The sequence below is a fragment of the Bicyclus anynana genome, chromosome 8, assembly GCF_947172395.1.
Source record: "Bicyclus anynana chromosome 8, ilBicAnyn1.1, whole genome shotgun sequence".
Classification (NCBI taxonomy): Eukaryota; Metazoa; Arthropoda; class Insecta; order Lepidoptera; family Nymphalidae; genus Bicyclus; species Bicyclus anynana.
Window position 1 is genome coordinate 11,259,143 of NC_069090.1, and position 16,541 is coordinate 11,275,683.

The 16,541-nt window shown below is 35.7% G+C and overlaps 2 protein-coding genes across 2 annotated transcripts in view; both read left to right on the forward strand.

Annotated features, from left to right (window-relative positions):
- Nucleotides 1-6,835, forward strand: part of LOC112048396 (bicaudal D-related protein homolog) — a 123,613-nt gene extending 116,778 nt beyond the window's left edge. Inside the window, exon 9 of the mRNA XM_024085911.2 lies at nucleotides 356-6,835. Coding sequence (XP_023941679.2) covers nucleotides 356-484 — 129 coding nt within the window. The 3' untranslated portion in view covers nucleotides 485-6,835. The remainder of the gene's footprint in view (nucleotides 1-355) is intronic.
- A 432-nt stretch (nucleotides 6,836-7,267) lies between these two features.
- Nucleotides 7,268-15,880, forward strand: LOC112048430 (outer dynein arm-docking complex subunit 1-like). Its single transcript, XM_024085953.2, has 12 exons — nucleotides 7,268-7,333; nucleotides 7,957-8,082; nucleotides 8,563-8,757; nucleotides 9,853-9,992; nucleotides 10,620-10,794; nucleotides 10,878-11,057; nucleotides 12,546-12,696; nucleotides 13,226-13,397; nucleotides 14,110-14,251; nucleotides 14,676-14,809; nucleotides 15,166-15,300; nucleotides 15,766-15,880. Exons 1-12 carry the CDS (start codon nucleotides 7,268-7,270, stop codon nucleotides 15,800-15,802), a joined length of 1,653 nt encoding a protein of 550 aa, XP_023941721.2. The 3' UTR covers nucleotides 15,803-15,880.
- Nucleotides 15,881-16,541: the final 661 nt, after the last annotated feature.

Consider the following 16,541-nt stretch of genomic DNA (forward strand, 5'->3'; position numbering starts at 1 on the left):
GGCACATAGTTTGAAGAGCCGGCGGATGTTGGGGTCCCAAAGTGCTGCAATGGGCCCCCGCACTAGAAAGCACAGTGTTGGTCGGCCCCCCACCAGGTGTTCTGACGACATCAAGCGAATCGCAGGGATTCGCTGGATGCAAGTGGCTCAGTATCGTGATGTTTGGAAGTCCCTACAAAAGGTCTATGTCCTACAGTGGACGTCCATCGGCTGTATGATGATGATGACAGTAAGGATAAGTAAGTCCTTATCCTAACTGTCATCATTAGTCTTCCAGTCGATTTTTTACGTTTATGAATCTTTAGATAGAATACATGCATGGAAATATCCTAACCCGCACCTTTTTATTTTCCAGATGGATATGCAAGAGCTGATTGAGGAGCAAATGAAGCACAAACTGACAACTCAAGAGAAGAGAAGGAAGCTCCCCGAACCTCCTGCCCCAACAAGAACTTCTAGAATCCTAGGATTTTTTCAACGGTGATCTGCTGTACCCAACTCTTGGTGCAACTATCTCCGGCCATAAACATAAATACCGCCACCATTTTATATCTATTTATTATTAAACATCACGACGAAATTGTTTTCCCCGCTGCGTTGAGCGTTCTTACGCCATTGTACAAAGATAATTTATCATCTGTGGTCCTCGTGGCCGCCATTTTGTCGACGGATGCGTTCGCGTTCGTCACGTACGTAAGTTATAGTGTAATTTTATTTTTAAAACCTTGTGATGTTTATACATTTGCAGTGATAGTTAGTGTCTTAATTAGATTGTTTATAGTAAGTGTACGTTTAATTATAACGTTTTACTGAGTATAGGTGAATTACGAGATTGTAGGATTATCTATAACTGCACTTGGCTGAATAAATCTTTGGGCATTCCGTACAAAAATAGTATAAGAAAACAATCATTCCTTACTTTTAGCAATATCAGAGCGGATATGGTAGGTACAACAGATAAACAAAAATCCAGGAGTTTATACCACAAACTAGATTTAGTGTTTCGAATTTAGTGAACGAATTAACACGAAACGATAATCGAAATTTAGTTTTATTGGATCATACTCGCCCGCTGCCCCATCATATAACATCAGCCATTTTGCTAACGTTTTCTTAAGTTTATAAGTTTTATATTATATAACAAACGCCTATACCGAAAAAAAGAAATACCTATAGCTTGGCTAGTGCGTTTAGGACACTCCCATGATTTGCGGGCGACGGGGCGGGAAGGACTGCGCGGGTATGAAATCGGGCTCGCGGAGGCATCGCTACCCCCTCCCGATCCGCGCGGACCATCGAGAGTGTTACGAACGAACTTGCCAAGCTGTAGGTAGTCATTATAATATCATAAGCTTGCATTATGTGAACGTTGTTCGTTAATGTTTAATTTTTAATTTAACACCTAGGTCATTTGAAAGATAGTTGAATATTTTGCTTCTGAAACTGGTTTTCTATTAATAAGTATAGTACATAATACTGCAAATTAGATGGAACTATATCCATCTAATTTGCAGTATTGTGTACCTACCTATCACAGAATAACCAGAGTGAGTCTTTACAAGCAACATACTAAAGTCGGTGAAATCCATAAAAAAAACAAACGTCACGCGTTTCCTTGACAACCGCATACACTAACTTTTTTCATAATTTGTATTTCAAAATTTAACACAAACAACAATTATGTAAATTAATATATTAATTCTTTAGTTTTTGTAAACAGTTTTCAAAATATTTAAAAACATAGGACGCCATTTGTTTTTAATAATATTGCAAATTACTGATGCGACGGTTTGTGTCGTACTGACTCGATAATGTATTAGTTTTTGAATTTTGTATTTGGAGCGGCTACGACACCGTCGTGTTCCGTACACTCCAACTGTATATCATTAATTAATCTGTGCTACTAATCAATCTTCTCTTTCCGTTAAGTACTTTGATATTTTACAATTCTGTGAGTGCTAGTACTAGTACTCTCCTCTTAGAAATATTTGACATTTTACTCTGTGAATTTCTACGTTGGTTTTATCAGAAAATTTAAAAAAATTTGAAAATTTGTAAATAACACTTTAAACAGCTTTTGATTAACGGTATTGTTTCACTAGAAGTGAGAATTATCCAAACGTTTTATACTATCAGATATGTCACTAATGCATCGAAACTGAAGCGAACAAATGTGCCTAATTGACTAACTTTCCTTTAGTGATAGTTATTTAAACGATAATACCTAACAGTCATCGACCTCCTATTAAAAAGTGGATGCACAATCAGCGACCAAAAAACGTCCCCACTCAATAAGTGCCAAACAACTTCTTGGCACTCTATTCAAGTAGTCGCATTTGTAAATTCAACCTTTAACTAAATTCTTAAGGTTGAATTTGCTCTGATTTTGGGATTTTATTGAATATTGGACTATATTTAAAGGCCTTTAGGTAAAATTTTCTTTGAAAGTGACTCTAAAACTGCCAAAGCTTAATTGGCCAGTTTTTAAGTGACATTTTCTACATGATTGTGCGACCTTTTATTATAAGAGGTCAATGCTAACAATACACAAAATTGTGCATGTTCGCGCTTTGAGGAGTAGCTAAATTAGGATCACTTTTTGTGGTGATTTTGTAGGCACGTGACATATCTATAGTATAAAATATCGTTGGAATCATCGGTGCACTTAGTGTTAAGTGTTAACGTTAGTTATAACGCACTTATAACGTCTATTAGCCATATTATATCAACTTTAGTGTGTAAAAATCTAATGCAATTTTATATTTACAATAAAAGAAAATGCAATCGCAATTGTTTATTATATATATTAATTATTAATTATTTATAATAAAAAGAATCATTTTAAAATTTTATAAAATATATAACTTAATTAATATGAGCAAGCAGTTGAAAATGCCTTTACAAAGTGCCTTGAACACAATCATTCGAAGTCAATTATTGTTTTATATATTGATATAAGTACTTACATATCTATTTATTATTAATATAATATATCATAATAAGAATGTGCAATATGAGAAAATTCAGTAATAAATTATTTGCAAAGTTTATGCTATCGTGTGAGTGATAAGCTCATGTTTTTTTAAATAACTCACGTTAATTATTTATTTATCCCATTGTATCGTTACGTATATATTAATTAAGAGATTGAAAGCTCTTTTTTTCGACATAGAGATTAGTTTACCTACAGGTAATATGCTAGTATATATATACATAGATCGTACCTTTGTCAATTTATAAATCATCCACTGTGTGATGAAACAAAGCCTGGAAAAATACAACTAACATATACTTAGATGGCGCTGTAATGCAGAAAATAGAAGTTTGTCTATACATATCGCTGTTAGCTTTATGGTTTCGTTAAATTCAGGCGGTTTATTGGGGCACACGAATATCTTATCATTGTCAAACAAAAAAAATATTGAAAGTTTCATGAATATATTCACAAAGTTACATGGCTAATACCACGACTCCTAGCTAAAGCCCCTAAAGCTAAAGCCCTTTGGATCTGTAGCCATGTGGCACGCCGATTCTCTTTATACAAACGCTAAAGCTTCGAAAATTAAAAAAATAATGGGAATGACATTCACTATCGACACTTCACGTGATAAGTTCTCGATCGGAACTGTCATTCCCATACATTTCTTAGTATTCGAAGCGTTAGCGTTTGTAGAAAGAGAATCGACGTGCCACATGGCTAAGGCCTCTTCTTGTACTTGGTACACTTATTAGGTACAAATTCAATATTTTTGTTATATCCTTTTTTACAAGGCTATCATGGCTCTCATAATATTATTTCGGTCGCTGTTAATTGAGTTTGAAGATATTAAGTAAGTATTGTTCAGATCTTTTCTGTTTCAATAAGTCTATAGATAGACTACTAATTTGATAGAAGCAACGTATAAAATAACTATCAACTTTATCGCTCTGTTTTTGTGAAATGCAAAAATGTATGTGTGCGATTTAACTTGATTTTTAATACGCGTTTAAAATTAGTAGACTATTTTGTCTTAAATGTGATAGAAGTTATATAATAATACGTACTTCAAAAAGTTAAGCAATCTTTTTTAATTCTACTTTAAACTGTGCAAAAAACTGGCTATAATCTTAAATTCTAAAGTAAACAAAATTACGCGTGTACTTTACTTACAATTTTTTTTAAAACCTTGACATATTATACATTGTTTATGTAAGAATTATTTTAGAAAATTTCTAAAAAGTCTGCCACATTTGTGATATTTTGTTATAAAATGTACTGCGGCAGTACCTAAATACAATAATAATTTAGCAACATAATAAAAAATGTATCTATCTAAATATTGGATAGAAGCAGGCGTTACTTTGCGGAAGTTCATCATGATTTATTTATTTTGCTATCATCCGCGAAAAGTCGACGAACCCATGCGACAACGTCACCCAAGTCCGACAAAATACTCTCTACGTTTAATGCAAAGACTTTGCAATTGCACGTTGTAGAGTCAACATCTCCTGAGGATGCTCCGGTTTCGGGGTGAAACGTACGTAGAGAGTATTTTGTCGGACCTGGGTGACGTTGTCGCATGGGTTCGTCGACTTTTCGCGGATGATAGCAAAATAAATAAATCATTATATAATGTACCTATCTAGGTAAAATGTTTATTTAGTGAAGCTTGAGAGTGGCGTAACTGATCATAGAGTTTGCAAAATACGTGCCCAGAAGGACTCCCCGTGAGGCCGTGAGCTCTGAAGTAGTCTAATATTTAAAAAAAATACCATGTGATAATTTTCTGGGGCATACAATGAAATCACCACGGACCCCAAATGGTATATATACGCCACTGGCTAAACAGGACTGTTTAGAAATCCTTTACTTACCTATTAATTTTTAAAAATGTATTTTAATTTTGATGTACCTATTGTATTAATTTTATTTAAGAGATTATTTTTTAATTTAAGACTGAATGTAATTACTCTACTATTTTGTAATCCAATGATTCGAGGAATCATTGTTTGCAATTTTGCAATTTCAAAACCTATTCCGTACTCATAAAATTATTTCCTCTTTAAATACTGGTAGACAGTGACGGAGCGAGACATAAATCTATTAAAGGCAATTGATAAGAATAAAATGTAAACTGGCAGTTAATGTTGATAGACAAATAAAAAGTACAAGCTCTACTAGGGCCTCTAGAACTTCTTTGCCTCTTAGACCGCGAGGCCTTACGGCCTACGTCCGCTTACAACTTGCGCCGCCTCTGGTAGTATTTACAGAACTTATACGTTTCGTTCTAAGTTTCCATTACTTTTATTAATGTGAATATTAAATAATAAATAGCTTGACCAGCAGTGGCGTAACTACGAGTATCTGAGGCCGTGACAAATTCATCGTGCCCCAGAACAACTGTCACTTTGTAATATTCTTTTAAATGTTAATTGATGGCTTATATTACTTAGCTCTGCTCACAGCCAGCCTCACAGGCAGGGGGGATTTTTGAACCGTGGGCCCGTGGCATTTTGCTACCCCTGCCACCCTGTAGTTACGCCACTGCTGACCAGACGTAAAATACCTGAATTTGGTTCGCCACATGTAGCGTAGTATGTATAACATTACATTTTAGCCGTCTGTACTTAGTTTGCTAGTATATTCTTTTTTAGTAAAAGATATTCTTTTTTCGTAAAAGATATTCTTTTTTCCGCAATGTAGCAAGGTTTTTTTATTTTTCAGGTTAGGCTGTGTGTATTCTGCAGTTTTATGACAATTGACTTTAACTACCTAAGCACAAAATATTGTTTTCTACTGCGTATTTAATTTATCAGTCATTCCAAAATTCACGGTTTATTTTATTAATAAGCGGCCTAATTAAATATATTACAAGTCTTTACATTTGTGCGTTAAGTAAGTACCTTCCTAGACAAAATTCAACATTTAGGTACAATTCGTTTGTGTAAAATGTAAAATATAATTGACTATTGTTCGAATGGAGGGGATGAATTCATTATTACAAACCAGCATATTGTTTTTTTTAATTGTCTCTACCTTATTGTTCTTATGGTCTAAGATCATACATAAGGAATATATACCCTCATCTATTATTTATTTCGGATAAGAAATGATGGAAAATGTTCACACTGACAAAATGCAAATAGGTTACCTAGTTAAATTGCGGCCAAACACATTTTTTCATACAAAATCTGGGAAACCATGAACTAGTTACTAGATCAAAGGCAAATATAAATATAATAAAATTAAGCATAAAAAATAAGCTAAATAACTGATTGTTTTTGTATTAACTGTTTATATCTGGCAACCTCACAGTTGCAGTGTGAAAACATTGGCTGCTTTATGTTTTCAATTCTGTTGGGTATATCCTTTTAACGTACTTACGATTTTTATTAATTAAGCAAAGAGGGAAGTAGATTAAATAAAATAAAAAAAAAAAAACATTTATTTGATACTCACCGGGCGCAATTTCACTAGGCAACCATTTGCAATGTGTCGATGTGAATATTTTGTATCATTTATTTCGCCAAATAAATAACAGATGAGGGTATATATTCATTATACCGGATCTCATACTATTAGGGGTACTTACAAACTGAAATCTTTACCTCCAGTAAAACTTCGTAATGATTTAGATTTATAGAAATGATTATAATATTAACACAACAAAATAAACCTTGAATTTCGCTAACTTAATAAATACATAATAATTAACATTTAATGTAAGCATCTCATAAGTGTACTTAAATATTTTAATATTATTTTACTTTTAACTAATGAGGATTAGTTCATAGTTTCAATATCGGTAAATAATTACGTGAAAATTTTAATGAAATAAATAAAGCAAGAATTTTATATTTGTTTTTTATTTTACCTTTATGTATGTACCTAATATGATGTCTTATGATAGGCGTCCACATATCAGCATATACGTATGGGACGCATCGTAACACGGATTTTTAAATTTACAGTAGATTCATGCGATCCGTACGACGCCGATCAGTGGACGCAATGTATGACTTTCTATAGAAATAATACTACGATCCGTTTATGCGATGTATCTGTTAACTACGATGCGGATATGTGGACGCTTACCATTAATTGGTTAAAGCTGATAAAAATATATAGATATTTATTCTTTATTCAGTAAAAAAGGTTTTGTTGTCTAGGAAAACTAAACTGAAAAGTTGAAATTTTCTGTCAGTTGACCTAATCAAGTTTTGCTAGAGAAACAAATATTTTTTGTGTATTATTTATTGCTATTAATACTTTGTTCAAAACGCGACCATGCCTACACAGGTGGAACAGAAAACTGTTGATCCAGAAGCAGAACTCAGCAATGTTCAGCGAATGGTAACGAATAGAAAAAACAGGGCCTGATCCAGCAATTTCGCCGCTCCGGGCAAAGATAAATTTTGCCGCCCATTCCATACACCAAGAATACTTTTTTTTTATGGTTCCGAGCGTATGTAAAATAAAAACGGAACCCTTGTAAGATCTCTCCAATGTCTGTCACAATTAAATAAATATTTGCCACTCCGGGCAAATGCCCAGAGCCTCCTCCTGGATCGGGGCCTGGTAAAAAGTGCTAAACCCAACGACATACATTGTACCTCCGTTAAATCAGTCGGTAACGTCATTAAGTTGCTATGTTCGACATAATAGAGAAGCTGTTCTAAATAAAAACTTTGTCGTAACCAGATTAAAGTATTTACTATTAGAGCGCCACGAATTACGTGGCGCTTATGTATTTCGCTCAACATTCGCAAGCAAGAAAATATAAAGTGAGGCGATATCGCCGCAATTCAACGCAACGCAATAGTGATGAGTATGGTATCTTCTCTAGACTTAGTAGTAGTAACTCAATGAGTAACGGTTGCCTTTTAAACGTAGGTACATACGTACATATTTTTCCGAATAATTGTAACCCTGAGGCCAAGTAAAATTCAAAACTAAATGTCATAATATGTTTTTAGTTTCAAAAGTTGGCACCTATGTGCAGCATTGAGAAACGGGCCGGCGGCGTGCCACAGCTCGCTCCTCAAGAGAAACAGTTGGGTATACTGGCAACCGAGCTAAAGGAGACACTTCTTTGCATTAATGTTAGTAAGAATTTAGCTAATGTAGATATGTAATATACTCGTATATATTAACGACGTTCCTCTTACTGCTACGAGTATTATCTAGCATCAGGTAAAATTCAAAGAAGAATTATAGATGCAATATTATAAAATAATACCTAGATAAAACAGCTGTAAGTACCTAGTTATAATGAATGAAAAATACTTATAATAATGAAGAAACTGGCGTATTTTGCTATGAGTAGGTAGGTATTTTCGAGAAAAAAATATCTAGGTATAGTATTTGCGTCGCCAGCCACATGAATCGACAAAATAAGTACTTTGTAAACCTAATAAAAATAAGTTAAATTATTGAGATATCCTACCTAAGTAAAAGAGGTACACAAGATAACACCAGATAACGCTTGAGTAAAGGAAATTAAGGTAATGAAGGATCTAAAGTCTTAACTAATTTTTAAAAAAGATCCCGTTCCGTATTACGTAGTAAATTTTTGGATTTAGCTCGCCAGAAAAGGACAGCACGGTCTTCGCGATAACTTAACGAAGGCAGGTACGCGCAAGTCCATCGTGGAATACGAGCATTTGGAGGGAGAGTTACGAGATGAAAGGGCGCAACAAGCCGAGCTGGAATGCCTCAACTATCTGGCCCAGAAACAGATGACAGAGTTTATAAAGAAAGTGCCCACCGAAGCAGATGTGAATACACTTTACCTTTAGCAGCTTGTGTAGCGTCGTTGGTCCAATAGTTAGCCTGTTTTATATTTAGTAGCTTGTATAGGCAATAACTAATTTGTTAGTTCAGTAGTTAGTCTAGCCGAGCTGGACTGCCTCGAATATCTGGCGCAGAAATAGATGACGGAGTTGATAAAGAAAGTGCCCACCGAAGTAAATGTGAATGCATTTTACCTTTAGTAGCTTGTGTAGCCTCGTTTTTAGCTTTAGTAGCTTGTGTGGGCAAAAGCTGCTCGTTGGTTCAGTAGTTCGTCTAGCTAAGCTGGACTGCCTCGAATATCTGGCGCAGAAATAGATGACGGAGTTCATAAAGAAAGTGCCCACCGAAGCAGATGTGAATACATTTTACCTTCAGTAGCTTGTGTAGCGTCGTTGTTCCAATAGTTAGCCTGTTTTATCTTTAGTAGCTTGTGTGGGGAATAACTGATTTGTTGGTTCAGTAGTTAGTCTAGCCGAGCTGGACTGCCTCGAATATCTGGCGCAGAAATAGATGACGGAGTTCATAAAGAAAGTGCCCACCGAAGCAGATGTGAATACATTTTACCTTCAGTATCTTGTGTAGCCTTCCTTTTTAACTTAGCCTTGTTAATAACTTGTATGAGCAAAAACTGCCTCATTGGTTCAGTAGTTAGTCTAGCCGAGCTGGACTGCCTCGACTATCTGACGCAGAAACAGATGACAGAGTTCACGAAGAAAGTGCCCACCGAAGCAGATGTGAATTAATTTTACTTTTACTTGCTTGTGTAGATATTAATCGTCTCGGTGCTCGTTGGTCCAGTAATTAGTCTAACTGAGCTGGACTGCCTGGAGTTCATAAAAAAACCGAAGCAGACGTAAATACATTTCACCATAGCTTGTGTAGTTACTAACTGCGTCGTTACTTCAGAAGTTAGTCTATCCAAACTGGACTGCCTTAACAATCTTATTCTTCCAAGAAATTTTCATTACAAGTCCTCAGTCCTTGAGGACGAAGTTCCTTTAGGCAATGGGTTTTCTAAACTTACAATATATTTAACATTACTTGCAATATAATAACTTAGCTATTGTTCCTGTCGCTAGGAGTTAGCGATGATCGAAAATGCAGCCAACCGACTACGGCGCATGGAGAACCGTCTTGATTTAGCTACGAAACGTTTCTGTGGTATCAATACAGACAACAAACGGGTCCGAGAAGAAATTGATCGTCTGCTCGTTGAGAGGTTTGATAGTGTACTAAAGTATTAAAGTAGGTATACAGACAGTGGCGTAGCTAGGTCACCAAGGGCCCTGGTGCAAATGATGGGACACCACTACCATCTACACTGGTTAGGTTTTATCAAGTATAAATATTCAACAGCTCGGTTTCGAAATACTTTATTGCGGGAACCCTGAGCTATTGGGTCCCGGGGATATGTCAAGCCTTTGGGTAGCTGTGCCACTGGGTATAGATCTCAACAGATTCACGTTAAAGAGTATACATACATAATCATAATTACTACGTGAAAAGGGGCCTGATCCACTCGAGATGTCATAACCTTTTGGTGGTGAAAACATAAAAATCAATAGTAATAGGCACGGGTATATTAAGCTACAACTTTAATATTACTTCTGTTAGTAAACAATACAATTTCCACCCCCCACTCCGGTAACCCCACACCGGTAAGCGCAGTGTTGGTCGACCCCCCACTAGATGGACCGAAGACATCAAGTGGGTTGCAGGGAGCCGCTGGATGCTGGCGGCTCGAGATCGTTGTGTTGGCAAGAGGCCTGCGTCCAGCAGTGTACATCCATCGGCTGATAATGATGAATCAAACTCCTAAAATTATACCTTTAATGGGATATTACAGGAACAGTTTCAATATTCAATGGAACAGAACTATTGGCAAGCTAGTGAAGGGTAAGGAATACCTCATGGATATATTCGAGATTGCCGCCAATTCTTTCGGCGATCGAGATGAATGCTGCAGGATGCTCGAGGCCTTGAAATGGAAGGGGTTGTTTCAGCTCAACAGAGATATATCGGTATGTTGGTAAACGATAGAACAAGAACAACGATATACAGAATTAAGCTTGTACCAGTTGTATAGTGAGTTTTTTTTTAATAGGAAATGCAATCATACGAAGGGGAGTTGAATCACCTTGCAAAGTTAGAAGAGTTCCTACGAGTGAAAGGTTCTAGAAGGATCTGCGAGGCCGACGAAATAGAAGAAATAAAGAGACAAGAGGAAATACAACGATGTGAGCAAGAGATCTCACGCTATGATGCGCTGTTGGAAGATATATTTGTATGTACATAAAACGATATGTATTAAGCTACTTCTATTAGTATTGTTAGGCACTAGGGTTCGAAGATTTGGAATGAAACACCTGGTGACTCGTTTGAGACTTTATTCCACTCCTTATTACAAGTATCAACGTATGTAACGTAGTACGCAATTCCAAACGTAAGTTATTCGTTGTCCTAAATCGTAGCCGAGTTTACTATTGTTCACTTGTATCGCTTGTGTCACTTCGATGTTACTCCACTTCGTTCCGAACTTACACTACTACGAGTGTAATTGTGTAATTTATACCCGTCAGAGTAATTCCAGAAACGCCTACACGCGTGTTATTTGTTCCACGAAATTTGACAAATATCAATAACAAAAGATCGTAAACAACTCAATTGTAAACAACTAGATATGGGTGAGCGATTATGAACCTTAAGTATTTAGTAATAGGGTTCTCCGTAACAGTATGTTCAGTAGACATTTTAAACGTCCTCTTTAAGGGCTCTACATTTGTGGACCTGGACTCAATAAAGGACATGAGTTCAATAAATATAATAATAATAATTGACTAATATATCTAAAAAGAAATTTCAACTGGTCTACCATAGGTTGTAAAAACCGAGTGATTTACAATGAGCAAAATATGTAACTTCGGTATGATTATTCTGTAACTTCGGTATGCATTTTAAAGTATAGGATTTGCTTTCATCGCTTAAGGCGCGGGTACCCATCGGGTCTGCTATGGGAGCTCGCAGCCATTAGCAGCTCATTAGGTTTGTCGGTTTATAGGAACTTACAAGAGAGACAATCGCCGTATCTATCCAGGGGCTAGGCGGTGCAATGCCCACAAGCTCAGGGGGGCCTCTAATCTTTACCAGAAAAACGCGATCGAGCTGAACAATTCGAAAACGAAAAAAACTGATGTATCTATTTACTTGATAAAACCTAACCTGTTTAGATGTTAGCGGGGCACCAATTTTTTATTTGAACCAGGGCCCTTGGTTACCTAGCTACGCCACTGCACATTCCCCATTGCCGTGGGAATACGGGGATAAAGTGTATGTGTTACTCCCTGATAATGTAGCTTTCTATTGGTAAATTATTCAAATCGGTTTATTAATTACATACAAGAATCACTATTTAAATTTCGCACTGCTAGTGTGGAATGCCCTTCCGGCTGTTTCCTGCCACTTACACTACAATCTAAATAAACAGTAAACAGCTTCAAGGCAAGAGTAAAAGGCACTTTCTAGGCAAGCGCGTCCCATCCTAGCCCATAGCCCATCATTGCTTGCTTTCCTTGAAAAGTAGTAAGTTGCTCAATCTTCCAGTGAAAGTTTCCCATTGAAATCGTTCCGGCCCTACCTAACTAGCGCGGAAAAACAAATAGATAGGGACAAAAATTTTAAAAAAGCTCTTAAGTACACTTGAGAAAACACAGTTGTTTTGGAATTACAGAGAGACACTTAAATTTTATTTATATGCTGCATTTATGTGTTTTAGCATTACGCCGGCTCTGACAGACTTCTGACAATAGTCAACAACTTTAACGCCTCCGAAATTCAAAACTTCTCTATTTTCGAACTTCTTTGCCAAGTACTTCAAGAGTCTATAATCATGAGGCGAGATCTTGAGACTTTGCGGCAGCGTATAAGTAAGATTTCATATTCATTGTGACTAATTTTATTAATTATTATTTATGGATACATCGATATAAAACGTAAGATGGACCCCTCTTTATTAAAGAACGCAAAATTTTATGTCACTACGCAAAGACGTGCACGCACATCTTATCTTAGTACGTAACAAGCATATGCTGTGAGTTGACGTGGACCTATATAAATATTTACTGTTAATCTTATTTTAATCCCTTAATTATACCTCCGTGTTCGTTTTGGAAGTGTAAAAACACAAGCCACATCATGAATAAAGAGAAATGTGTTACGAGTGATGACGTACTTAATGTTTGAAACCAATGACAATTCCGCGACGCTTTGAGGCCCATCTAACGATCTACGATCGATGTATACATACATATAATATGTGAATGTTACACCGAGTTACATAATAACCCTGCAGGATAAATATAGTCAAGCATCAAGTTAAAGTAAAAGAAAACTTTTAATAACTCTTTTCTCTTGCTTTTCTTTACCTATCACTCGTTAGAACTGTTTTAAATTCAGTGGATCAACGCGACATAAACGAGGCACGAGAGGAGAAACAAGATAAGCGTCTGGCGGAACTGAAAGTGGATCTAGAGAGGAATAGAGACAAAACGCAGCATAAGATGCAGTTGAACATCAACGCTGATGCAACCATTCTCAAAGTGCTCAAAGGGATCGATGATCTTGTCAGGTTCATTTAGCTTCTATGGTCTGAGAGACTGCGATAGCTAGACTTTTGCCCATCCCTTGGCCTTCCCTAACCACCCGGCAGTTTACTTATATCTAAAAAATTGATATTTATACTTCAAAAATTCATTACTCTACGAGTAACAAAAGAAGTTTACTACATTTACATTTTTAATTCACCTCTAATTTGTTCCCAACGGGGACTAGCAAAGGTCGTTGACCATAATACAGCCTGAGTTTTACGATAATTTTTGAAGGCTGGTTTGTTAAGCTTGTTAGTAACAGAAGAAATAATCATTATCGACCCATATTTGGCTCACTGCTGAGCTCGAGTCTCCTCTCAGAACGAGAGGGGTTAGGCCAATAGTCCACCACGCTGGCCCAATGCGGATTGGCAGACTTGACACACGCAGAGAATTAAGAAAATTCTTTGCTATGCAGGTTTCCACGCGATGTTTTCCTTCACCGTTTGAGACTCGTGATATTTAATTTCTTTAAATGCATACAACTGAAAAGTTGGAGGTGCATGCCCTGGACAAGATTCGAACTCTCACCCTCGGAGGCAGAGGTTATCCACTGGGCTATTACCATAATGTGATATCTATTGAAAATTACTGTATTTATTGTTGAAAACCGCATTAAAATTCGTTACGAAGTTTATAAGATTTAACCATACAAAATAATGTGGGAAGCGACTGTTTTAATTTTTATACTAGGTTGGCTAAGTGTGACGTCACTCCACTGCTATCACTCCTGGGCAACCACAAGGAGGTGACAAAATGGAATGTTCGCAAGTTCCTCAGAATCCTGGAATCGGACGTCAAGAGTCTAATCGAAGTGGCCTACGGAGCCGTGAAGGTAATTTTAAATTAAAATAATTACAACTATTATCGGCATTATTATCAGCCGATGGACGTCCACGTGGTTAGCTGTTAACTTGGGGTCGACATCCCGGAGATTGCCATCCTATCCTTGAGACAATCTGACATTTATATAACATTTCAGATTGCTTGAAGGATCATTATGTAAAAAATCCTTAATGATATTTTTTCGAAAAACAATAATTCCCACTGCTCCCTAGATAGTTCTCTTAGTTATCAAGCTTTCGACTTGTCTCAAATATTTACCCAAAAATATCCACCAGCTCTCGGACATCCGAACATCAAAGTGCAAACGCGTTGCCGGCGAGGTGACATGACAGTGCGCGATTCCATTTCCGTTACATGTCCAAGGCGTAATAATGAGTTTTGACCTTAACTTGAACGTTTGTTTGTTCTAACAGCCGCCAGCTCCCACTCCGAAAGCTAGGGGAAAGGGCCCCCCTGTCGCAACTGACAAACTTGTAGCTGATCCTCATGTGGAGACATTGAGACCTAATAGAATTGAAAAGCTAGTGCCGTACCAACCTTGCGCTTAGTAAGTAACAAGTATTCATTGTAAATAGTTTCAATAGTTTGTAGTTTTTACTCACTAACATTTTAAGTAAAAAAATATCAGCGACTAACTAGACCAGGAAGACTGCAGATAAAAACACTATAAAATGTTCAATTATTATTAAAAAAATATATAAATTATTAGTTACTAGCGGACACCCGCGACTTCGTCCGCGTAAAATTAGTTTTTTTAGAAATCCCTCGGAAACCATGGATTTTTCCGGGATGAAAAGTAGCCTATGTGTTAATCCAGAATAAAATCTATTTCCATTCCAAATTACAGCCTTATAGAGTCACATAATTATTTTGGAAAATAAAAAAATCTATTTATTATTGCAGTTGTGTCGAGGACTACATAATGAATTTAGTTTTTGAGACGCCAGCTGTCCCAGCAAACAAAGAATATGTTGAGAGTATATTCCATTTAGAAGATGTTAACACTAAATTTGGAATATATACACTCACTATACCTGCGTAAGTTTATGTACATAGAAGATGTTCAAATATTAATTCTTAGGCATAAAAAACCGGCCAAGTGCGTATCGGGTTCCGTAGATTATTTATTAGCATTTTGAACCCATAGACCTAATAAAAGGTTCAGACACCATTTTCTGAACTAAAAAAACTGGCAATACACTTCACACTCACAAAATACTCGACGCTATTTTGTGAGCTACTACTTTAATATTTTAGTCGAGTACGAGTGTTTTGATTTTACCGCCCAAAATCGTTTGTACTCGACTAAAATACTAAAGTAGACTGAACTAGGCCTCAAGGTGTTTCAGTAGTTTCACAGTTTAGCGTCTACCTATTTTTTTTTTAAATATATATTTATAAAACGAATAAAGACTTATCCAACATTACCGTATGGGGTAAAATGGGATAAAGGATCCTTTATTTTTGTTCATATTTTTACTAACCTTTTTTTTTTATTTTTAGTAAACGTCATCCATACAGAGGACCCAAAAAAGATTGAAGCAAACTACTAATGTATTATTTTGTGTTTTAATTTATTGCTTTTTTGTATAAATGTAATAAAAAATACTTTGTTTTTTTATTTTTTACTTCCGAAATGGTAGAAATAAATGCTACGTTAATTTGCAACACTCATGAGATTTGTAAGAGTTGCCACACGCAGACGATTTCCAATATTTTGTGGAGTCATAATTTATCACCGTTTCAGTCTTTAATTCATGTGGTATTTCATCTAAGATTTTTAAATATTTTATTATTTTTGTTTTAAAAACGGTTCTCAAATAAAATATCACGCATAAAACAATAATGTTCATGTAATTATGTATTTTCTTAAAGATCTCATGAACAAAGTAATATACATAGTTGGTAAAATAATTGTTTTTAATTATAATTAAAACTAAATATACTTTAGTTTTAATTATAAGTAGTAGCTCTGAGTAGATGCTCTTTTTTATTTTTTTAATCTTAAAAATACCTTTTCCTTTTGCTTAGTTTCTCACACACATGTTAGCGATAAATCTTCAAACAATAATTTATAAACAAAGATATAATAAATAAATATACAAAAAAAAGTTATTTCTTTTTTTAAAACCGACAAATAAAAGGAGAGCTTATCAATTACGACTACTTATGATATGATTTTATCGGTTATTATTTATTAATTTCGGATGTACTTTTAGGTATTTGAAGTTTGTTGGTATTTATTATATTAACTTACGTTATTGTATGACAATCTTATA